Source organism: Caretta caretta, chromosome 7 (genome assembly GCF_965140235.1).
Source record: "Caretta caretta isolate rCarCar2 chromosome 7, rCarCar1.hap1, whole genome shotgun sequence".
Classification (NCBI taxonomy): domain Eukaryota; kingdom Metazoa; phylum Chordata; order Testudines; family Cheloniidae; genus Caretta; species Caretta caretta.
The window spans coordinates 40412815-40437917 of record NC_134212.1 but is presented as its reverse complement, the minus strand read 5'-3'; the positions used below and the strand labels follow the sequence as shown (position 1 = coordinate 40437917).

The 25103-nt window shown below is 42.5% G+C and overlaps 1 protein-coding gene across 2 annotated transcripts in view; it reads left to right on the top strand.

Annotated features, from left to right (window-relative positions):
• Positions 1 to 25103, top strand: part of SLC6A11 (solute carrier family 6 member 11) — a 286531-nt gene that overhangs the window by 82450 nt on the left and 178978 nt on the right. Inside the window, exons 1-5 of one of the 2 annotated variants that reach the window (XM_048858228.2) lie at positions 2373 to 2712; positions 3150 to 3382; positions 7606 to 7740; positions 7897 to 8037; positions 9691 to 9781. In XM_048858228.2, coding sequence (XP_048714185.1) covers positions 3163 to 3382; positions 7606 to 7740; positions 7897 to 8037; positions 9691 to 9781 — 587 coding nt within the window. In that variant the 5' untranslated portion in view covers positions 2373 to 2712; positions 3150 to 3162. Of the gene's footprint in view, positions 1 to 2372; positions 2713 to 3149; positions 3383 to 7605; positions 7741 to 7896; positions 8038 to 9690; positions 9782 to 25103 lie in introns of those variants that run through there. The other variant, XM_048858227.2, reaches the window with a different exon arrangement.

Sequence of the window (25103 nt, the reverse complement as noted above, 5' to 3'; positions counted from 1 at the left end):
GAAATGTGGAAATGGCAGAGATGCTTAATGACGACTTCAGTTTTCACCAAGAATGTTGGTGGTAATAGGATGTCTAACACGTTGAATGCCAGTGAAAATGAGGTAGGATCAGAAGCTAAAATAGGGAAAGAACAAGTTAAAAATTATTTAAACAAATTAGATGTCTTCAAGTCACCAGGGCCTGATAAAATGCATCCTAGAATATTCAAGGAGCTGACTGAGGAGATATCAGAACCGTTAGCGATTATCTTTGAAAAGTCATGGAAGATGGGAGAGATTCCGGAAGATTGGAAAAGGACAAATATAGTGCCCATCTATAAAAAGGGAAATAAGGACAACCCGGGGAGTTACAGACCAGTCAGCTTAACTTCTGTACCCAAAAAGATAATGGAGCAAATAATTAAGCTATCAATTTTCAAACATATAGAAGATAATAAAGGTGATAACTAACAGTCAGCATGGATTTGTCAAGAACAAATCATGTCAAACCAACCTGATAGCTTTCTTTGACAGGGTAACAAGCCTCATGGATGTGGGGGAAGCTGTAGATGTGATATATCTTGACTTTAGTAAAGCTTTTGATACGGTCTCACATGACTTTCTCATAAACAAACTAGGGAAATGCAACCTAGATGGAGATACTATAAGGTGGGTGCACAACTGGTTGGATAAGCGTTCCCAGAGAGTAGTTATCAGTGGTTCACAGTCATGCTGGAAGGGCATAATGAGTGGGGTCCCACAGGGATCAGTTCTGGGTCCGCTTTTGTTCAATATCTCCATCAATGATTTAGATAATGGGATAGAGAGTACACTTATAAAGTTTGCAAACAATACCAAGCTGGGAGGGGTTACAAGTGCTTTGGAAGATAGAATTATAATTCAAAATGATCAGGACAAATGGGAGAAATGGTCTGAAGTAAATAGGATGAAATTCAATAAGGAGAAATGCAAAGTGTTCCTTCCTAAGTGGAGTAATCTGTTGCACAAATACAAAATGGGAAATGACTGCCTAGGAAGAAGTACTATGGAAAGGGATCTGGGGGTCATAGTGGATTAGAAGATAAATATGAGTCAACAGTGTAACACTGTTACAAAAAAAGCAAACATCATTCTGTATTAGCAGGAGTGTGGTAAAAGCAATTCTTCCACTCTACTCCGTGCTGATTAGGCCTCAACTGGAGTATTGTGTCCAGTTCTGGGAGCCACATTTCAGGAACGATGTGGACAAATTGGAGAAAGTCCAGAAAAGAGCAACAAAAATGATAAAGTTCTAGAAAACATGACCTATGTGGGAAGATTGAAAAAATTGGGTTTGTTTAGTCTGGAAAAGAGAAGACTGTGATGGGACATGATAACAGCTTTCAAGTACATTAAAGGTTGATACAAGGAGAAGGGAGAAAAATTGTTGTTCTTAAACGCTGAGGATGGGACAAGAAACAACGGCCTTAAATTGCAGCAAGGGTGGTATAGGTTGGACGTTAGGAAAATCTTCCTAACTGTCAAGGTGGTTAAGCACTGGAATAAATTGCCTAGGGTGGTTGTGGAATCTCCATCATTGGAGATTTTTAAGAGCAGGTTAGACAAACACCTGGAAGGGATGGTCTAGATAATACTTAGTCCTGCCATGAGTGCAGAGGACTGGAGTAGATGACCTCTTGAGGTCCCTCCAGTCCTACAATTCTATGATTCTTTGTTAGATTTGGGTATTAATAAAAGGTGTATTAAGAAAGATCAGAGGCAGAGGTGGGACCATTGCCCCGAGCTGGAGCACAGATTAGCAGTGATGGAAGCTGTGCCCATGAGGAATGAGTTGTGAGGAGAGATTTTGAGAAGGAACAGGACCAGCACTGGGTAGGATGGGGGCCTAACTGGCCCTAGTGCTCCCTTCACTCAAGTAAAAAGAAAAGGAGGACTTGTGGCACCTTAGAGACTAACCAATTTATTTGAGCGTAAGCTTTCATGAGCTACAGCTCACTTCATGGGATGCCTCACCCAGGTAGTAACTGATTAATAATAAACAGCAGCTGCTGCAAGGGTTGGGGTTCTGAGCCCTTCCAGAACTGGGTTTGGCTGTGGGCTATAGCTCTTCCCACTGCTGCCAGCACCACCCTGGCTCTCCCCTGACAAGCACAGCTGGAAGCTAATGCAGTGAGCTCCCCTTCCCCTACCTGCTCACAGCTCCCTCCTCTCCCGGGCTGCTCCTTGGGGCTGGGTGCAGGCTACCTGCCTTGCCTAGAGAGCTCGGAAACACCCCCCGCCCGCCACACACAGCTAGAAAGGCGAGGGGGGGGGGGGTGATGGTCAGTGGCAGGGGCGGGGGAGCGAGCGGGCTGGGATGCTCCAGATGCGATGCAGGGCGGAGGAGGCGGTGGGCAGACGGCACTGGGTGGAGGGGGGAGGCGGGTGTTATACCATCGCTCCGGGAAAGGCTGAGCAGTTGCAAATTCTCCTCCGCCGCGTGGGTAGCAGGGAGCGTCCCATCCCCTGCAGCCGGGAACCGGGCAGCAGCTGACAGAGAGAGGATAAGGCGCCCCTTACCCCTGCCCTCCTTGCACCCTCCGTCCCCTGCCTGCCTGCGCCGCCGCCGGGCGCCTGCAGCTTCTCGGCTCCAGTGCAACAGGGCGGACGGTGGCAGCCCACGGGGATCCGCTCAGAGCCCAGCCGAGACCCAGCGACCCTGCCCCTCTCGCATCAGCACACGCAGAGCCTTGGGTGAGTAGTGGGGGCGCCTGCTCTTCCGGGGAGCCCAGGAACCATTCTTCCCCTTCCCCCTTGTATCTGTGTGGAGCTGGAAGGTGTATGAGGCTGCAGGTCAGATATGCTTTGGCTGGTCTCGGTGATAGCTGAGAGATTTGCAGAGCTGGGATCCTAGCAAGGGGAGGGATTTCTGAAAGGTGGCCGTCTGGGGGTCTTTAATTCTCCTTACTGCACCTAAACGATCCCACACCACCACCTTTTTGGGGCAGGGGGAACTTGTCTGATCTAGCAAAGTTGGCATCTCCTTCACTTTTAGCACCTTCTAGCAAACCCCTGTATATTTATAGGACATGCAAAGCCAAAGATCAAATGAGGGATTTGTGAGTGGTCATTTGTTGTTTTGTGAAAGTGATTTAAAAATCCATACTTCTTTCTTATCCCTTCCCCCCCAGGCTGCACAGAGTCATGACCGCCGAAAAGACTATTCCCATAATTAATGGCAAGCCAGAAGATACTTTGGACCCTGAAGCCTCAAGTACCAACCTGGTCCACAGCAATGATAAGAAAGTGCACGAAAGAGGCCACTGGAACAATAAGGTTGAATTTGTGCTTTCTGTGGCAGGGGAGATTATTGGGTTGGGAAATGTGTGGAGATTCCCATATCTTTGCTACAAGAATGGAGGAGGTAAGATGGCATCACATGTAGATTCACAGCTCACCATAAACACATGGTAAATAAACAGTAAACAAATGCTTTGAGGTGTCTTCTTGCATTGGTTGTAAAAAATGGGTGTTTATAAGAGGACTTCAGTGCTCACGCCGCTATGGAAGCATTAAGGATTGTGTGGCTGTGTAAAATTATGGAATATTTTACTTATTTTTTTGGAAAATGTTTTGCAATTTCTTTTTGCAAGTTTTTTGCATCTAAGAAATGTCATGTTTTTGTGAAGACAGTAATGCACTTACAAAATCTTGTGAAATTAAGTGGAAACCACATTGTACAAAAATGGCCAATGTGACTCAAAACTATTTGCACCCAAATGGTCCCATTTTAGTACAAACATCTCATGAAAAAGAGACTAGTACACTACTAAAATGGGACTACATACTATATGTTTTTGTGCATGTAAACATATACACATGCTTATTCTCCCAAAAACTAAACAAAACAAGAACAAAAAAAAAATCCTATTAGGAAAAGCTACAATATAAAGTAATTGTTTATTTTCCAAAACAAGGTACTTAGCAAAGTGCAATTGGTTTTTTTTTTTTTTTTCCTAATGGTTTAATGGCTACATGGCAATCAAGGACTGAACTTCTAGGAGGATTGTTTTCTTATCATACCTGCATCATTGGTTTCTCCTGTGTTAAATCAGAGTCCCTTTAAATCAATTGCACCCAAGTTTGTTCACTTATTTTCTTCCCAGATAGGGTAGGAAAGGACGTTGAATTTGTTAGTTGCAGAAAGGATACTAGTCACTTTATTAAATATTAGAAATAACATTAGATACATGAAGCTGTGGAAGACAATAATAGAATGTAACTTAAGGGAGAAAAGCACAAGTTCAGGTTATGCATATTTTAGGTATTCTTTATAGCTTGTATGAAACACATAGGATATAATACAGTTATGAATAAACACTAAGCCTGTGATATAGCTACCAGTGGAACAAAGATTAATCAAAATAAAAAGTAGTTTAGGAATATGGTCAGCTGGATACAAACACTCTTCCAATTCAGGCCTAAAACAGTAGTAAAAGCAGATAGCTTAGGAAGAAAGCAATGTGCTTGGTAGCTGATATGTACACATGCATAAAAAGACCTATTCATCAGTAGGTTTTCTCTGCCAACAATGCCAAATTTATCTCCATTGTCACTCCACTGAGTAACACCAGGGATAATCCTGACCCATTTTTGTTTGGTACATTTCTAAAGACTACTCTGCAGTATAGGTATGTTGGCTTTATAATGTGGCTTTAGTTCCTTTTATTCCTGCACTTTGGCAAAAATGAGATAAAAATAACTCTGCTGTTCTTAAGATGGTGCATGTTGATTTCTGGTAGTGCTTTTATTATATAAAGATAACAATCTGGGCATGAAATGCAGAACATATTTGATGCTGATTTGTAAGAATTGTCCCAAGGGTTTTTCTGAGAAGGTGGAAGAAAACTTTGAGATATAACATTTTGAACACACCCTTATTCCCGTGGTACCCTTTATATACTTGTTACTTACATGTGTAGTATATCTGCATATTCTAGCTAGTCAAAATGTGAAATTGCCATTTTCACAAATGTTAGCTTCACATTGAAAATACTTCAGTCGTGTTTGCTGTGTAATTAGATGGAAACACATTTAAAACAAATAATAAACTCCAGCATCCTGAAGACAGAATGTAATGAAAAAATTTGACAAAATCCTGGCACCATTGATGCCAATGGCAACATTTTGTTACCTTCAGTGGGGCCAGGATTTCACCCAATCTGCTCTCAGCTCTTTGTGCAACCCCACTGAGCGTAGGTGCGATGCTGGAACTGAGATCAAAATTTGGTTTGTTTTATACATGCATCTATGTGTAAAATGCAGGTCAGGATTTGTGAAAGAGCAGTTTTAATTATCTCAGTTTGTTTATAAGCATGGGAATGTGGCTTATTGGTGATAGTTGATTGTCCAGTAAGATAAATTGCCTTTTATAATTTTAGATCAGTTATTGTTTAGTTGGCTGACTGACAGTTTATGTGGAGAGTAGAAAGCATGGTTCTTCTCTCAGTTACACTGGTGTAAATCTGTTGAAGTCAGTGGAGTCAGATCAGCATAAAACTGGTGTAAGTGAGAGGAGAATCAGTCCCAGAGAGTCAAATCTCACACTCCTGACTTAAACAGGTACTTATGCTAAAGTCATCAGGACTATGCATTCGAGTAGGCCAAGCAGGATTTGACCAGATCAGCAATTCTCAAACTGTGGAGGTTTTACTGGAGGGATCTGCAGAATTAAGTATTTGGAGAAACCATGCATTAGAGGTTGGGAGAGGCAATGGTCCCTGAAGAGACCTCTCTTTAGTTATGGGTCTGCAGACTGAAATTGCAGGTCCACATGATGCCATGCTATACTTCTGAAAAGCAAGCATACTTTGTTTTATCTCCTGTTCTAGATCCAAGTGAGTGAAACATAATTCAACATTATAATTTCCTCTGCTTTTTTTATGATTAAAACACAGAATCTCTGGTTATTTATACAACTAAAAAGTTGTCCTGAAACAAATTTCAGAAACATTGGTTGGCTGTGAAGATTCAGAAAGTAAGCACATATTATTGGAGACACAGTCTAAAAAGGCTAGTCAGTAAAGATACTTGCATTTTCAGAGAGCTGGTTCAGGGAGATGCCATTGCCACTAAAGCTCTGCAGTGTGTAGGAGAGGTGGAGTAGTGCGTGCTGTGGGTGGCAATATTTTAAAATACATACTGAATTAAAAAAGGGAATGCAACTGTGAATTTAACTTTGTCACTTTGAAATGGACCTCGTGCTGGTTTAATTATTTCATTTAGTCTTAAATGAAGCTCCAATTAAAGTATGCCAGGGTTGTATGTTCAGGAACCTCAGGCAATATGCTGAGACCTGGATTCTGCTATTCGAACTCATGGTGAGTAGTGCCTTATTCTGCCAGTAGCCCTCCTGAAGTCAATGGGACTTTTCACAACCACTATGCCATGTGAGTAAAGGTGGCGGAAAATTAGGTCCTTTGAGCATTAGTTCACCTGGTTTGAATATAAATCGTCTGATCCATCACTGTGTTTATTAGCCATCTGTGGTATCTCTTCCTCCTCCAGATGTATTTCCTTCTTCCCTTGCTTGGGTCTAAACCTGCGGTCTTTGTGTGCTATAACTCACCCCTGGACTCATTAGCAGCGTAGTGTGCTGGATGGAGCTCTTTTTCTGTGTCTTCTCTTCTCACTTGCTCTCTTTCAAGTGAAAAAGCTTCATCTTGTTTTTAGCTACATGGGTTCTGTTCTCGATAAAATCCATGGGGATTGGACCAAATGCAACTGAGATCAGAATTTGACCTAACACAGTTATCCTTTCTCACCTCTGTTAATGTATGTTAATGTATAACCCATTCTGATAATATTTATCACTCCATTTTTGCAGGTGTTGAATGTAAATATTTTTCAATATGACTAAACATTAAAGGAGTGTTTGTTTTCAAATTTTAATTACAGTAGTGTACTATTTCTGCTATACCTTAATCAATAAAGGAAAGAATGGTATTTACTACTGTACAACTCTTTGGCACTTACTGTACTTATATATTACATATTTTGTATTTAATTTTTCCTGTGGGAAGCTCAGAAAGTGCATGGATGCTTTGTTATTTTTCTAGTGTGTGAAGTTAAAAATTTTTAATTTCTGGTGTATATTTTCTTCTGATCAAAGGCTAAATCCTGTAAATAGTCCCATTGGTTCTCTGTCTGTCTATATGATTCTCACCATCATAGTACCCAGTGCCTCACAATTCCTAATGGATTTTATCTTCACAATTAACCTGTGAGGCAGGGAAGTATTATTCCCATTTTAAAGATGGAGGGAGAACTGAGGCACAAGGTGGATAAGTGACTTGCCCATGATCATAAAAGAAGTGTGAGGCGAAGCTGGAAACTGGATGCAGGTGTCTTGTCCTCTGGACAATACTGTAGGAGTAAAGTGAATAGACCGACCCATAGAAATTAAGTTTCAGAATTTAGGGCCTGACCCTTTCTCCCATGTGTTGTGCTTCCTCCATTGGCTTCAGTGGTACTACTCAAGGGAGTTAGGGTTTGTAGGATCCTTTCTTTAAGGAAAGCAAATTTTTCATTTTTCTTTCAAGGATCTTTGTTTTCTCTAACCAGCTCCCCATTGATGTTTGCTTGTAGGTGCTTTCCTCATTCCGTATGTGGTTTTCTTTATTTGCTGTGGAATACCAGTATTTTTCCTGGAGACCGCCCTGGGACAGTTTACTAGTGAAGGAGGTATTACATGTTGGAGAAAAGTTTGCCCGCTGTTTGAAGGTAACAACCAGTTCTTTGTTCTTTTTTTTTTTTTTTTTAATGCATGATATGTTTCAGCAAAAATAATGTTAAGATATGCAGAAAAAAGTATGGTCTTGGTTTGAAAAGCAAACTGTTTCTGTAATTAATTTCTTTTCTTTATTTTTTTTTCTCCAGGTATTGGATATGCTACCCAAGTTATTGAAGCACATTTAAATGTTTATTACATCATCATTTTAGCATGGGCTATCTTCTATCTATTTAACTGCTTTACCACAGAGCTCCCTTGGGCCACTTGTGGACATGAATGGAATACAGGTATGTCCCCAGCGAACTTAATAGCTATAGAAATACTTGCAAGTACTTGATTGCTAAATTAAACTGTAGGGGCCAAATTTTTTGCTGGTAGAAATTGGCTTAGTTCCATTGAAATCAATGGACATGTGAAAATCACACAGCAGAGAATTTGGCCCACAACATTTACCAGCGTTTCCTGAAGAGTCCTGGTGTAGAACCTTGCTCATGCTTTTGTGGTGGCTTGTTTTTGTTGTTTGTTTTTTTCTCAACATTGTATAGACATTTGTTCTTGTCAAAATGTAATGATACTGTACAGGATCAGAAGCCCTAGGCTTTTTTTAATTCTGAAAGATGCTATGGGCTAAATCTTGGGATCGCGACTCAGGACCGTATCGTACTTTCACTTTTTTACACTCAGAGAATTCAGCTTAAAAACTGATGGCACAATATGGCTCTCAGTTTTTCATCAGTCCTTATTCAGACAAACCCCCAGTGAAACCAGTGTGTGTCTTGCCTGCTTAAATACTGAGGGAAAAATTGAGTAAGGATCTTTGTATCTGAACTTTTTATTCAGAGATCTATAACTTTGTTGCATTGTATTTTCTGACTGTACCTGGGCCCACTCCTGCAAACCCTTAGCTGCACAAATAGGACTATTTGTGTGATTGACTGCTGTTGTGTGAGTGAGGGTTTGCAGGATAGGGCCCTGTATTTGGAAGGTTTATCCTAACATGGATATTCCTTTATCAATCTGAATGTTTAAGTACTGCATTTCACTTGAAATGAAGATCATAATGGTTAGTGGAACTGAATGCCCACTAATACTTTCATCCTCTTGTACAGTGTATTGGTTGTAGTTTTCATGCCATTGATTTTTTTCCCATTCCACCCCTTATATTACTGTTTGCCCTCACCCTATCCTCACACCCTACTGTGGCTTTATGGCTTTGACTTACTTCCACTGGGCCCAATCCTGCATTCCATTCACACCCAAAACACACTCTGAAGTCCATTTGGATGTGTTAAGAATCCAGGATCAGGCTAACTGGTGGTGGTAAGGCTTCAGTGTCCTTTTTCTCCTCCATGCAGTGACACCTTTTTCTCCTCCATGCAGTGACACCTAGCCAGTATTGATCATTGTTCGAATAGTATGTGTCAACTCAATAATGCTGAGATGCTTTGATCTCGTCATCTTTTTTCCCCCTAACAGGGCACCAGAGAGTAAATTTCTCACTTGCCACATTAAGGCCAGTGGACATATGTTGCTTGCAGAAAGTGATTCCTGAGCCAACTGTTGGCATTGGGATTTGAACCTTAGTTAGTCAGCTGGAGCTGGCTGTATGTTTTAACTCCCTAGCAATCACACCAATTCAAAGCTTCTTCTGCCTCAAACACTGCATTGGCTCTTGCAATTGTAGCTTTTCATTCAAAAAGTACAGTAGGTAAATGTAACATGCTGTGCAGGAATATCTTCCTGGGATAAGTCTGTGTGATTCAACGACCAAAGTACACTGTAACAGAACTGACAATTCCATACTATTTTCAAATGCCGGGGAAGTCTTTGTTTGCTAAGGGTCAGTTCAGTTAGACTGGTGGCATTACATGATGAAAAATACTCTAAGCAGACAAGTGTATTGCAGATATCATAGCAAACTTTTTTTTGTTCTTTTATAGAAAATTGTGTGGAATTTCAGAAACTTAATATGAGCAACTGCAGTCAACTCTTTTTACAAAATGCCACGTCTCCAGTCATGGAATTCTGGGAGTAAGTGTACATAAACTTTCCTTTCCATTCAAGTATTGATTACCTTCCAGTATTTTTGACCATGCACAGCTAAGTCTGACTCCTGCAGCCATAGGTGCTGGTGCTGAGGGTGCGGCAGCATCCCCTGGCTTGAAGTGGTTGCCATTATGTACAGGGTTTACAGTTTGATTCAATGTCTCTCAGCACCCCCACTATACAAATTGTTCCAGCACGCCTGCCTGCAGCCCTTAGCGATGTGAAAAGCTCAACTGGAAACTGTTCTCACATATAGCAAGAAGGTCAGAGTAAGAGTTTAACTTGCTATAGGATAATGGAAAGGAGACTTTCTGTTCTGTGAATAACATTCTGTTTCCTATGGAGACATTATTTTGACATAGGGTTCAATCCTGCGCCTCGACAGTGCATGGGAGTTTTGCCACTGACTTCAGAGAGAGATTTGCTAGAAGATGGGGGAGAGAGCCGGTGATTTAAAATATTTGTTATCTAGTTCTTCAGCGCATCTTTTTCTTGTAAGAGATGCCCAGTTTATATTATTTGAGATAACTGCTACAAGCTTTTCATAAAGGCAAAGTTGCAATGGTCTGTTAACATACTACACCATACATTACTTGTTCATGAACTGGTTAATATTCTAAGAACCTGGCTACAGATTCTGTCTTGCCAGCTAGGGAGCCCTCCTCCTCTGAGTATGCTAGGGAGGATGATTGAATTTCTAATATCTATCCTCTTTTTGGTGCTTCTCTTGTGTAGGTACTTGGTGTAAAAGCTTTCTCATTACCAGGACACTCCCTGTTTTACTATATCACAATCTCATGGGAAGAATCCTCACATTTTTCCAGTAATGTGCAATACAGAATCTAGCTGATAACAATAAAAAAATAAATTAATGTGTGGCTCTACTTAAAATGCAGATCCTTTACCGGAGCATTAAGTAAGCGGGTCAGGGGATCTCTAGGAAGCTGGCATGACAATTGGTATTTTAGCTATTGTCTTTCATTATTTTACAATGAAGAGTCTTACGATTATTTACTCATCCCTAATAATAATAGGAATGGTTTGAGTGTCTTGTATCTCCATGATTCTGATTTACTAGCTAACATAGTGATAGTGAATATTTATTGACAAACTGAAGGCTTCTTTTAGTGATTTTTTTTTACTTTGAATTGTATTAAATTGATTATTTTTCAGTAATGGTAAATTTAACAAAGGGTATATATAACTGTACATTTGTTCTGTGGAAGACAGTGTACATGCAAAGGACATGCAAAGATTGAAAGCATTGTTTTTAAAACAATGTCACTATTTAACATTACTAAGTATTTTAATGGCACATTCTAATCACAGTAATCTGCAGACAGGACCTTATTCTGAAGCTGTTCAATGTATGGAGTCTTAATCACAGCACTTAGACATGGAAAATACTTATTAGGCCATGTATTAGGACCAGCTCCCAAGGGAGAGCTCTGCATTGACATAATTTACTTTCATGTCAGCATGTGCCATTGTCTTTAGCTTGGGCTCAATTAGCCACACCATGGTGAATTATCTGAGCTTTCCATGGCAGGGGCTATTGTCTAAGTATGTGGTATTTGTCGTAGAGGTTCATTTCAATTGCTGAATATGACTACTGCACCCTTGAAGTACCACAGTCACATCAGTACAAATACACCTGCCCCCGACTTATTGTCAAGGCAGGTGGAATGTGAAACTGAGAAGTATTGCAGGCTGAGAGAGGGGGCATGGAGGATACATACAGGAGGATGGTCCATACAGGACATAGTGGAAATAATACCAGCCAAGCTGTGAAAGGACGGTTCATCTGTTGGACACCCTGACCAGAGATACAGTGGCCATCCTTTAAAACTATTCTTTGATAATTAGATCTCCTTGCCACAGTGCTTGAGTAATTCTCCATGCTTTCAAGAGTTTATTTAAGAAAAGATGAGTAGTCTTTTCTACTAGAATCTCACTAATCCGCCTACTTTATACTGTATGTCAAAATACAGCCACCTACCCACTTCTCAGGAAAGATTTCATAGTAGAGTAGTGCGGAGAAGTCTTGGCTTCATTATTTTTGCAAACAGCATTATGGTACATTTACTAGTAGTGTAGGATAATTAAAAGTAAGTTTTTGTACAACTATCTTAATAAATCAATAAAGTATGATTTGTGATACCTTTGCCTTGTTTTTCCATTTGCTTGTTCATTAATTTCAAAGTTCAGCAATGCACAATGGGTCACTCAATTATCAATACAAATTGGCAAGTTTTGTTATATCAGTATAAAAGGCCTTAAAACAGATTTATGGCTTATATCCCTGTGGTTACATTTTGTTATGAAACGCCCTGCTTTGGACTGCCTAAAGACAGTGCTCCCTTGCTAATATGACAAAAATGCAGACATTGTTATTCTATTCTTTGCCTCCTAAACATAAAGATAAATATGATAATACAGTTTAACATGGACCTGAGTCACAATGGATTTTGAATATTCTGAAGTTTGGAGAGATTTGGGTCTGTGGCTTTAGGTGAGAGTTAGAGGCCAATTATGAAATTGGAAGGGGTGCATATAAGTTTAACTGCATGCTCAAAAGTTTTTAAAGCAAAAACATATGACAGCATAATTAAAATATTATTTTAGAAGAAGGTTCCTAATTACCTAGTCTCCCTACTGTAGTAAACCCATACTTGATTTGTGACATCAGATAAACTGTTCCAAAGTAACCTCCATGCTTTCTGTGAGCATACCACGTCTGCTAAGTAACCTTTTGTTATTTCTCTAGAGCTGCTTTTCCTCTGTTGTGGTGTGTAGATAAGCTGCTGATAATGCTAACAGTTTACTAGCCAAAAGAGCTTAATAAAATTAAACTGTTACATGTTTTCCCTGGCCAAGTAAAACTGATGTGGCATAGCTTTCTCTGTTGGAGTCTGAACAGGCTATAATCCTGCTGAGGAAGATGTTTGTCTAGTTAAAATTTAAGTAGATGAAGCATTGCATGGTTTCAGAAGTTAGCAGAGACATGATCCGGAACTGGGTAAAAAATAAACCAACCAACAAATTTAGGAATATATTTGTTTAAAAAACCCCAAAGAATTGTGGTTATTTTCTAATGGCTGGACTGTTATTAGATTTAGAATGACCAGATGATTACAGTTCCGTTATGTGCTTTGTGTCTCAGGCATTTAATTACATGCATATAGAATGACCTAGTGATCTATAAATTCAAAATTGCAGTGCAGTTTGCAAAGAGAATAGTAGTTAATAAGTAGTAAATCCATTACAAGTTTAGTGAAATTGTACAGATAGGTGTCTTGTGACTCATACCAGAAATGTAATTGTACTTAACCAGAGGTCTTGTTTACACAGTACTGATTTGCTTTGTAAATATTAGACTATCTTGTGCTTGTAAAAGGAGTTGTCTAGATTGCTCGGGGGCTGTAGTGCTGCTCTGAACAGCTACAGCATGGGTAAATCACTGGCTTTTTGTTCTGTGTTTGCACAACATCTAGCACAGTGAGGTCCTGGTCCATGTTGGGAGCTCCTAGTTGCTGTCACAATACAAATAATAAATATACGTTGGCTCATCCAAATGCTTCATTGTATTCTGGAGACGCCACCTCTTGGAATGAGGGTTGTTCAGTCTATAATCATCCAGTCCGGATTTAGACTGTCAACAAGGGTGTCAAATAATATTCACAATGATGCTGCTTTCTTGCCGTGTGCATTTCCAACTCATGTAGAGTCGCTATCAGCTGGGAGCTTAGGTCTATACTGACTCAGGCTGGTTTCAAAGTAGAACTTTAGAAGATAGAGATTCCTTATCCAGATACCGTCTCCTAAACAATCCAATCCTCTCTTTTTAAATAGCTAATAATCTGCAGGACCTTTTTCAATAAGACAGTAAGAAGCAGGTTTTCTGTGCTCCGCCTCTCTCCTATGGAGTTTGATCCTGTGCCCATTCAAGTCAATGGGAAAACTCCCATTACCTTTAATGGTGCAGGGTCAAGCTGTGTTCAGCACATGTGATTTTCCAAGAGAAGGAATTAGGGTGTTATGTATTCGTGGAGCAGCATGCAAAGGGAAGTAGACAAATGTATAGATGTGGGGGAGAGAGAAAACAGAGATAAGTACAATTTTCAACTCACAGGCAGATGCTTCAGTGGTCATCCTTAAAAAAACTATCCTTTGATAGGTAGATCTCCTTACCACAATGTTTTTGTTGTTCTCTATACTAACAAGGGTTTATGTAAGAAAAAAATGATCCGGCTTGAAAAGTTACAGTATTAGAGATTCATATTTGCATAATGCTGTATATTTCTCAAGTTACTGTTATGGGTCTAAGATACTTAAGCTAAAAATATTCAAGCTAATATTCATAAAGGGTACTCAAGTTGCTATATATTGAAGAGCAGAACATAGCTGCATCAGATATCAGCGGATATTAGTAACAGGGGCTGAAGTTGGACTTGGCTTTGAATAGGTGTAACAAATATACCATGTGCACAAGAATCCTAGGGAGTATTTGTGCTTTGGATACTTGGGAGTGCTGGGGAAGGCTTTGCTTCTGATTTTGCAAAGAAGACACCCATCCATATCAGAAGCCTGGATCTTTGTTAGATAGCACAGGGCTTTGAGGCTGAAAATGGATAGGAAGCTTCAGTGGGTTTGAGAATGGCAAATACAGCCTTGGGCATTCCCAGATCTCCTGCTTCAGAGCCCAGGAGTAACTCCATCTAACTGTATTGGTGATAGAGGGAATACCCAGCAGTGGAATGGTAAGGAAACATTCCAGTAGTAGCTCTGACTCACACTGTGATGAAGTTAACCTCTCCCAGAGTTGAGCATAAACCCTGTGTCTGCCCACCATTCTGTCAGGTACAGACTCTCTACTTCTGATAGTGACGGTGGTGGCAGTGGTGGGGGAGATCTGCTTTGTGTAACTCAGTGTAGCACCCTGTTCCCCTCTGGTGGTGGGTGGGACACAGAGAGAGGTTAATGAGCCTGCTGCAGGCATGGCTGGTAGAGAGAGGTCTCTCTGCTCAGGCAGTAGAGGCTTTTGCTTTTAGAACCACAGGTCTCAGGTTCAGTCCCTGCTGATGATGATCCATGCTGTGATGTGGCATTAAACTTCAAAGGACTGTGCGAGTTAATATCTTGGCTTGTGAGCCAGTAACTGATTGCTGCTTATCTATGTTCACATAGCCAGGAGGGTGTGATCCTGCTGGAGATGTAGCAGGCCAGGCAGTGGAGAAATGACTCTGAATCTGGGAGCTTTGATCTTATGTCCCCTTTTCTGCTAGGCCAAGGGTGACCATCCCTGGTATTGATTTTGAGGTTTCACCTGCATTTGTAGGTTTCTCGCTGTAACTTTGACCAAGGAGGTCAGAGCTGCAGCACTGGGAGAGTCTAGGAGCTTGAGGAGGGCTTTATATTCTCACCATTTTGAAGTACCTTGTGAACCATGGCCTAGATAATGCCGCGATATGTTTTACATGTCATCAGAATTGGCATTCCTCCAAGCTGGGTAGTTGACTCAGTCCAAATTCAGGGACCTGATCCCCATTAAACTCCAGCGTTGGGCTGTGAAAGATGTTTGGAGCATGTCCAGTTTACTTTGAAGCGTAGGTGTTTCTTTCAAAGGGTTAGGTATCCCAGTCAAGGTGCTCCAGAGAGAACTTGTTTTCTTACATCTCTGAGGTAGTGACATGTGGGGTTTCTGGCATCTGCTCTTCATCCAGTTGGATGCTCATGCTGGTAAAGGTTCAGATAGTAATAGAGGTGAAAGGCCCACAGGAGACACTGGATCAGCCTGGAAGGATGGAGCAGGTGAGATTCAGAAACTGAGAGGGGATTCAGTTTGCTTGTTCAATCCCTGCAGGCCAGGAAATCTTCTTGCAAACATATGGGAGAGTCCAGGGAGCCTATGGGTACCATTTCCACTGCTCCTGTCTGTTACCATGGTCTGGAACTAGAGCTTCAGGGCCCTGGGAAGAGGGCTGTGCAGACAAGTCCTGTGGTACTGAGGTTGATTCCACCTCAATAGTTTCCTTTATTGGCTGAGTAACAACCCAGACCTGAGCCAAAGAAGGCCTGGTTGTTAGCCTGTCATTCTCTGGAGGGGGTGGCACATCCTCAGCATTTCCAAGTCAAGCCTAGTTAGAAAAAACCCTTTTTGTCAAAGAGAAAGAAAAGGAGCTGCTCTTGGTAAAAGTCAAAAAAACTCCTCACAACGTCAAAAAAAAAGGCTTTTAATCCTATGAAAAGTCATTAACAAGTTTGGGCCTGATCGTGAGGTGCTGAGTACCCAGGGGCATTCAGCGCCTCTCAGGACTAGGACTAGCTGTGCATGTCTTGAGGAGAACATTATGCTGTGCCAGACTCACTAGTTTCTGTCCAGTTCACAGGAGGCCATTTGAAAATGGTCTTTTGTTTTGATTCACATGAGCTCTTCATCTGGTTTGATTACAACTGGAGATTACAGTCCGAAGTATTCACTGATTTGGGGTGCCCTATTTGAAGTGTCTATGATCTGATTCTTCTGAGTACTCAGCATTATTTAGCATTTTGTGTTCAGACACAGCTCTCATTCACTTCAGGTGCAGCTGTGAGTGCTCAGTACTCCTGCAAAGCAGACCCCAAGGTTTCAAGTTGGCACTCAGAAAATAAGAAACACACAATTAGTGACCACGTGTGAAAAGCTGGGTTTACGTGACTTGCCTAGCATCACACAGGAACACTCGGGCACAGGCAGGGATAGAATTCAGTTTCCCAGGAAAGCATTCAATTGTCTTGATCATAAGGCCATCATGTCTTTTGCTGCAATCCCCCTCCTCATTCACTTCACACCTTCCAACTCCTACCCCAAATGGAGCAGGCCATCCAACACTTTCCTTCACTGCATAGGCTAGGTTCATTCCCAGAGAAGGATGATACTGTGCACTGAAAGAGGCAGGGTTCTGTGGAAAAATGAGTAAAAACTTTTGGGTACTTGACTTTGCAACCTTGATGTTCTTTTAATATAGTGTTTTTATATGTAATTTCCTAGGTTTTTAAAAAAGCAAACTGAAAAAGCAGAAATTCCATCATGTGGCATCATATTGACTCCAACATGGTTCATCAGGAGGGGTGCAACCTTAAGATCCACACAAGACCTCTGCCTCTTGAGCTAATGGAGTAACTGATAGTGGATTGACTTCTTTATGTGGACCAGCACTAGATGGTGATGGGACACTTTGCCAGTGGGTTTCAGAGAGATTTGCTGACAGCAGAGGAGTGATAAGATTCAGCACTCTTGGCTTCCATTTCAGGCTCTGGTGGGGAGTGTGGTGTAGTGGGCACAGAGTTGTCTACCTATTACCCTCAAGTTTAATCCCTTTTGCTCCACCCCATCCAATTTGTCCCAGTCCTTTCTCTTACCCATCCCTGGCTCCTCATACCAGTCCCATTCTCCTTGCTTACCCAGTTCCAGTCTCCACTCCTCAAGCTTCTCATCCTAGTCTGCTTACCCAGTTAGTCCTAGTTTCCTCCTTAGGGTTCCCTATCCAAGTTCCAGTCTCTCCTGCCACCTCTCCCAGTCTCCTTGTCTAGCCAGTCCCAGTGCTTTTCTTTTTGCTCCTCATCTGATCTGTCTCTCCCTTTCTCTCTGGTCTTTCCCTCAGGTCATTCCTTCTACCCTGCTCCCTTTCCCCCTTACTGGCTCTACATCCCAGGCTCCTATTCAGTCTTAGTCTTCCTCCTATCCCCGCCCCTTCTCCTTGTCCTAGGATCCCCCTCCCCTGGTTCCTTGTTGCAGTCTCTTTGCCCAGCCAATCCCAGTTCTCCCCCCACCCCACTCCCACGCAGCCTGGCTCCTCATCGGCTCTTTCTCTCTCCTCCTCCTCCCCCTGTTTCCTACCCCCATACTGTTTCCTAGTCCCAGTCACTTTGTCTAGCCCATCCCAGCCTCTCCTTCACTACACCCATCGTCTGCCCATCTCCTTGCCCAGCCAGAGCTGCAGCTTCTGCTACCCTCACTCCCAAGCCCCCAACTCACAGTCCCTCTCTCCCTCTCCTCAAGTCCCAGTCTCACCAGGCTTCCTGTCCCAATCCATTCCTTGCCCTCCCTCAGTAACATGTAGGAGCTGTGACAGGATGGAGCATGCTCAGTGAAGATAGAATCTTCAGCGATTTTAGCTGTTCAACTCTAAGAGGTCTCTATTGAGCATGTGTGAACATCAGTTTTTCAACCACTTATAATTTGCCTAAATTGGAGTGGATTTTCACAAAGATGGCAAAAGGCACATCTCTGACACAAAGGCTCCCCACCTTGCCAAATTTTAACTCCCTGCTCCAAATCATGGAGTCGTCTTAAAAAAAAACAGATTTTTTTTTAACATTGCAAAGCAATTATATTTTCATGGCCTCTCTCTCAGAAATGTCTACACTGTTTTGACTGAAACATTCCAGAAAATCTTAGTCTGACTCAGACAGTGAGTGTGGAAAATTTCAATCCAAATGGTTAAAGTTTGGCAAAGGTATAAGCAAATGAAAACAGGGTCTTATAATAGGAAATTATGGGCAACCTAAATAATAGTTGGTGCTCCCAGACCTGCCTATAATACATAGAAATGCCAATTTCCAGGTATTGTTAGCACCTTGAACTCTTTGCTAGAGCAGAACAATCTATTGATACTTCATAAATCAGCAAATTTAGCTCCTTTTTCTGATTGCGATTGATTCACAGACTTTGAGTTGTACTTCTTTCTTATTTTTTCAAAACTATGTCACAAATACTTCATGCAATAATATTTCAGTCCAGATGTAGTTCAAAAATATTCACTTTGACTATTCATTCTTTGTAAGGCTAAGATTTTGTCCTGGGAATTTTTAGTAAAAGTCATGGGCAGGATGCGGGCATAAACGATAAATCTCAAAAGCTGGAGCCCCACCTCCTGAGACGGAAGCTGAGGAGGTCACATACTATTACAGAATCCATGACTGACTGGTAGCCTTAATTATTTGTAATCTCTGATTGGAATTCACAGTGCCTGGGTGGTTGCCATGACGAAGTATGGGGAAAGTTGTGCCTTTGATCTTGGCAAAAAATGTAAGTTTTTGACAACAAAGTTAAGTCACATGATGCCATATTTTAATAGAATTGTTTTATTTTCATTTGCAAGCAAAGTAAAGTGCTTGTGAGCATATAATTACTCAGTAATAATTCAATCACATGTAGATAGAGCAGAACAACAAAATAGTGATAAAACTGAGAATTTTAGAAACAACTGGCTAATGTTTTTTGTATTGATAAACTGTGATGGACATACCTAAATTATATGGCTTTCCACCTATCTCTCAATAGTATTATTGAGTGCCAGTTACTGCTGTGAACTGAACATACTGAGACTGAATATATCTCCTGTCTTCTCTAAACAGATCTTTAGACATCCTGACAAAAGGAATGTTCTTCAGAAGCAGTTTGTGTGCACCTAGGAAATTTTAAAGCAATCCTTGAAAGATCGGGGAATCACAAACCTTAACCCTCGCCACAACAAGATTTGGCTGATCAATAGCTCAGTCAAGGCTTGACCCACATCACAATTAAGGCAATGGGAGTGTTTCCATTGACATCAGTGGGCATTGGATCAGTTCCATATAGGATTAGTATTATTTATATTACAGTAATATCTAGAGACCTCAACTAAGAGAGGGTCCCATTCTGCTTGGCGCTGCACAAACACATATGAAGAGATAGTCCCTACCCTTCTTATGCATCCTGATCATGTTCTTTCTAACATTTGCATCTAACCAAAGGGCTAAAGCTTCTAAAATTGCTGAGTTTTTCTGTACTTTGTTTCTGAGAACCTAATAACTGTATGTATTCTGCAAGGTGTGCTGCTTTGATTAAGTGCTGCCCGAAACCAACACTTCCCCTGTTAGTAGATCACACTGAGGCTGTCTTAGTTCTTTGAGAAAAGAATGGGCCATTGCCTTTTGCACAGGACAAGCTGAAAAGTAACATTTAATAATTTGTGCTAGATTGTTCCCCTCCTGTAAATGGTTTTTCTCCTTTGGTCTCCCACGCAAGTGAGTAGTAGTGCAGTACAAGGGACCTGAATTACTGTGGAATGGGTTTTAAAGATCTTTGGAATGACTTAAACTTGTGGATGGCATTGTACGTCATTAAATTTGATACTTACAGTTACCCAGAAATGTGTCAGGGGCATCTACTGAGTTTTACTCACTCTCTTGAAATTAACAGACTCAGGAATGACACAATCAGGTAGGATTGACTAGCGGTGTCCCCAACTAACTTTGCAATCAACATTAGGCACCACAGTCCCATTCAAAACATACCTGTTGTCAAGGCTGATTCCCCACTCTGGCACTTCGAGTGCAGAAGGTGGGGGCCCTCAAAGATTTTAAAAATTAATACTTGCCATTCTAGGCTTGTATTAAACAACCAAGGTTACAGCTTTTCTCCGACTTTGGCTTGGTAAACGCTGGCACCACCCAAATGCAAAAAAATCCCTTGGACCCAGGAAGGAGCACTTGGGAATTCCTTCCTGTGGGGTACGCTCAAGCCCTTTCACACACACCCCTCCAGGGAAGAGCTGAGAAAGAAAACAAAGGAAATTAGGTGTTGCTACCAGCTAATCAAACAACATGCACAAACCTCTTAGGACACCAAAAAATCAATCCTGTTCTTAAAAAAGGTAAATATTATTAAAAACAAAAAAGAAAGAAAGTACATCTGGAACTTAGGCTTTTGCTAAAGTTTAAAAGAGCAATTCCAAAAATTAGGCACCCAAAATAGCTTTCTTGGGGGTTCAGCTTAAAGGTTCCAAGCAAACAAAAATATCTGATTAAGCACAGAGGAGTCCATTAGCCATAAGAAATAAACAGAAATAACCCTAATCACATCTTTCTAAACATTTCTGATCTACTTACACATTTGGGAGTTCCAGATAAGTAGTTCTAGATATGATCTGATGATTTATGATCATACCAGGCTTAAAGCTGCATACAGCATTGCTGCTCTGTGTCTCCGCTCTCCGGAGAACAACCACAGACACAAAGGGAAAGCTTCTTTCCCAATTTTAAAAAGTTCTAGCCTTCCCATTGGCTCTTTTGGTCAGGTGCCCCCCTCCTTTTTTTTTACCTGGGGGACTTTGTTAACCTTTTACAGGTAAAGCAAGCAGAGAACAGCCACCAAGAGGGACTTTATAGCTAACTGGCTGGTTCGGTGTCCATAAAAGGAGCTACCCCCTCTTCATTCAACACACCTGTCCTTAGCATAATTTGTTTCATTGCATAAAATAAAAAAGTCCTATGTTATTAAATAATCTTGAGATCTGCTTTGTGGCTTTTGAAAAAGTGCAGGCAAAGACAAGAGTCACAACTGAGCTGTAGTGATGAGGCTGATATTTTCATAAAGAGTATTTCCCAAGTATAACTTCTGTGTTGGTTGATCCAGGAAATTAATTGGAATAATTGCCAGGATATCGTTCTCAGTCAGTTTGAGCAGCTCAGCATGGGGTTCCTGCTGTGCAGAAGAAGTAACCAACAAATGCTGAATAGTCCTTTTTTTTCTGGCAACAGTTCTGCAACATTTTGAAAGCTTGATCCACCTTGATTTATGTGTTGTATTGACCAGATGTTTGTAACAACCAGTTTTCCTGTTGTAATCTACAGGAATACTGCAAGTAGGGCAGAAGAGCTTTCTACCACCTCATTCCTGGAGAGCTCTCTGCACTGTGCAGTTGTCACCTCTTAAGTTCTGCTACTTGGGGAAAATGTTGCATGTACCCCTCAATGTGGAATGAAATAAAAAATTTTAACATTTTTAAATTTTAACAAGCTGTCTTAAATATTTCAGTGGGGTGAGAGCAAGTGCCATTTGATTTGGAAACAGAGTGGTAATATTAATTTACAGCACTCATGCTTAGGTTTCAGCCCTATGTCTTATCAATTACAAAAACAGATTAATATGTGGAGAGAAAACCCCTTTGGAGATACCTAATGCACCAAGATAAACAACAAACCATAACATGAATTCTAATTATCCTCTTGCTTACACCTATTTTATCGGTGTATCTCCATTTACTTAACTGATTTACATCAGTATAAGTGTAAACAAAATCAGGCCCATTTCTCTCCCTCATATCTTTTGCCAACACTCTCCGGCCCTTCTTCTTTTTCCTTTATGACGCTTTTCTTGGTGAGGGTCGTGGTGGCAGCATGAAGAGTAGGGAGAACCAGACCTCCCTTTCCTCCACAACAGGTTTCATCTCCTCCTGGGGGATTCCGCAGTGTTGCCAGGCCATCCAGGAGATATAATCCCTCCAGGGTGCGCTGGGTTGGCCTCAGGGCCTCTGCCCAGTGGGATGTGCCTGGTAGAGTTCCAACAGAAGCCTTCCAGGGGGCATCCTTACCAGCTGCCAAAACCACCTCAACTGGCTCCCCTTGATCTGGAGGAATAATGGCTGTACTCCAAGGCCCTCCTGCATAGCCGAGCTCCTCACCCTGTCTCAGAGAGTAAGCCCAGCTACCCTGCAGAGAAACCTCATTTCGGCTGCTTGTACTTGCGATCTCGTGCTTTCGGTTATTACCCAAAGTTCATGACCATAAGTGAGGCTGGGACGTAGAATGACCTATAAACAGAGAGTTTCGTCTGAAAACTCAGCTCCCACTTCACCACCACAGATTGGTACAGTGTCTGCATCGCTGCCACACCAATCTGCCAGTTGACCTCACGCTCACGCTTGCCATCACTCGTGAATAAGACCGCGAGGGTATGTCTACACTACAGAATAAGGTCGAATTTATAGAAGTCGGTTTTTTAGAAATCGGTTTTATATATTCGAGTGTTTGTGTCCCCACAGAAAATGCTCTAAGTGCATCAAGTGCATTAACTCGGCGGAGCGCTTCCACAGTACCGAGGCTAGAGTCGACTTCCGGAGCGTTGCACTGTGGGTAGCTATCCCACAGTTCCCGCAGTCTCCGCTGCCCATTGGAATTCTGGGTTGAGATCCCAATGCCTGATGGGGCTAAAACATTGTCGCGGGTGGTTCTGGGTACATATCGTCAGGCCCCCGTTCCCTCCCTCCCTCTGTGAAAGCAAGGGCAGACAATCATTTCGCGCCTTTTTTCCTGAGTTACCTGTGCAGACGCCATACCACGGCAAGCATGGAGCCCGCTCAGGTAACCGTCACCCTGTGTCTCCTGGGTGCTGGCAGACGCGGTACAGCTTTGCTGCACAGTTGCAGCAACCCATTGCCTTCTGGCAGCAGACGGTGCAATACGACTGGTAGTCGTCCTCGTCGTGTCCGAGGTGCTCCTGGCCATGTCGGCTGGGAGCGCCTGGGCAGACATGGGCGCAGGGACTAAATTTGGAGTGACTTGACCAGGTCATTCTCTTTAGTCCTGCAGTCAGTCCTATTGAACCGTCTTATGGTGAGCGGGCAGGCGATACGGACTGCTAGCAGTCGTATTGTACCATCTTCTGCCAGGCAGGCAAGAGATGAGGATTGCTAGCAGTCGTACTGTACCATCTTCTGCCGAGCAGCCATGAGATGTGGATGGCATGCAGTCCATCTGCACCGTCTGCTGCCAGCCAAAGATGTAAAAGATAGATGGAGTGGATCAAAACAAGAAATAGACCAGATTTGTTTTGTACTCATTTGCCTCCTCCCCTGTCTAGGGGACTCATTCCTCTAGGTCACACTGCAGTCACTAACAGAGAAGGTGCAGCGAGGTAAATCTAGGCATGTATCAGTCAGAGGCCAGGCTAACCTCCTTGTTCCAATAAGAACAATAACTTAGGTGCACCATTTCTTATTGGAACCCTCCGTGCAGTCCTGCCTGAAATACTCCTTGATGTACAGGCACCCCCTTTGTTGATTTTAGCTCCCTGAAGCCAACCCTGTAAGCCGTGTCGTCAGTCGCCCCTCCCTCCATCAGAGCAACGGCAAATAATCGTTCCGCGCCTTTTTTCTGTGCGGACGCCATACCAAGGCAAGCATGGAGGCCGCTCAGCTCACTTTGGCAATTAGGAGCACATTAAACACCACACGCATTATCCAGCAGTATATGCAGCACCAGAACCTGGCAAAGCGATACCGGGCGAGGAGGCGACGTCAGCGCGGTCACGTGAGTGATCAGGACATGGACACAGATTTCTCTGAAAGCATGGGCCCTGCCAATGCATGCATCATGGTGCTAATGGGGCAGGTTCATGCTGTGGAACACCGATTCTGGGCTCGGGAAACAAGCACAGACTGGTGGGACCGCATAGTGTTGCAGGTCTGGGACGATTCCCAGTGGCTGCGAAACTTTCGCATGCGTAAGGGCACTTTCATGGAACTTTGTGACTTGCTTTCCCCTGCCCTGAGGCGCATGAATACCAAGATGAGAACAGCCCTCACAGTTGAGAAGCGAGTGGCGATAGCCCTGTGGAAGCTTGCAACGCCAGACAGCTACCGGTCAGTTGGGAATCAATTTGGAGTGGGCAAATCTACTCTGGGGGCTGCTGTGATGCAAGTAGCCCACGCAATCAAAGATCTGCTGATATCAAGGGTAGTGACCCTGGAAAATGTGCAGGTCATAGTGGATGGCTTTGCTGCAATGGGATTCCCTAACTGTGGTGGGGCTATAGACGGAATCCATATCCCTATCTTGGCACCGGAGCACCAAGCCGCCGAGTACATAAACCGCAAGGGGTACTTTTCGATAGTGCTGCAAGCTCTGGTGGATCACAAGGGACGTTTCACCAACATCAACGTGGGATGGCCGGGAAAGGTGCATGATGCTCGCATCTTCAGGAACTCTGGTCTGTTTCAAAAGCTGCAGGAAGGGACTTTATTCCCAGACCAGAAAATAACTGTTGGGGATGTTGAAATGCCTATATGTATCCTTGGGGACCCAGCCTACCCCTTAATGCCATGGCTTATGAAGCCGTACACAGGCAGCCTGGACAGTAGTCAGGAGCTGTTCAACTACAGGCTGAGCAAGTGCAGAATGGTGGTAGAATGTGCATTTGGACGTTTAAAGGCGCGCTGGCGCAGTTTACTGACTCGCTTAGACCTCAGCGAAACCAATATTCCCACTGTTATTACTGCTTGCTGTGTGCTCCACAATATCTGTGAGAGTAAGGGGGAGACGTTTATGGCGGGGTGGGAGGTTGAGGCAAATCGCCTGGCTGCTGGTTACGCGCAGCCAGACACCAGGGCAGTTAGAAGAGCACAGGAGGGCGCGGTACGCATCAGAGAAGCTTTGAAAACCAGTTTCATGACTGGCCAGGCTACGGTGTGAAAGTTCTGTTTGTTTCTCCTTGATGAAACCC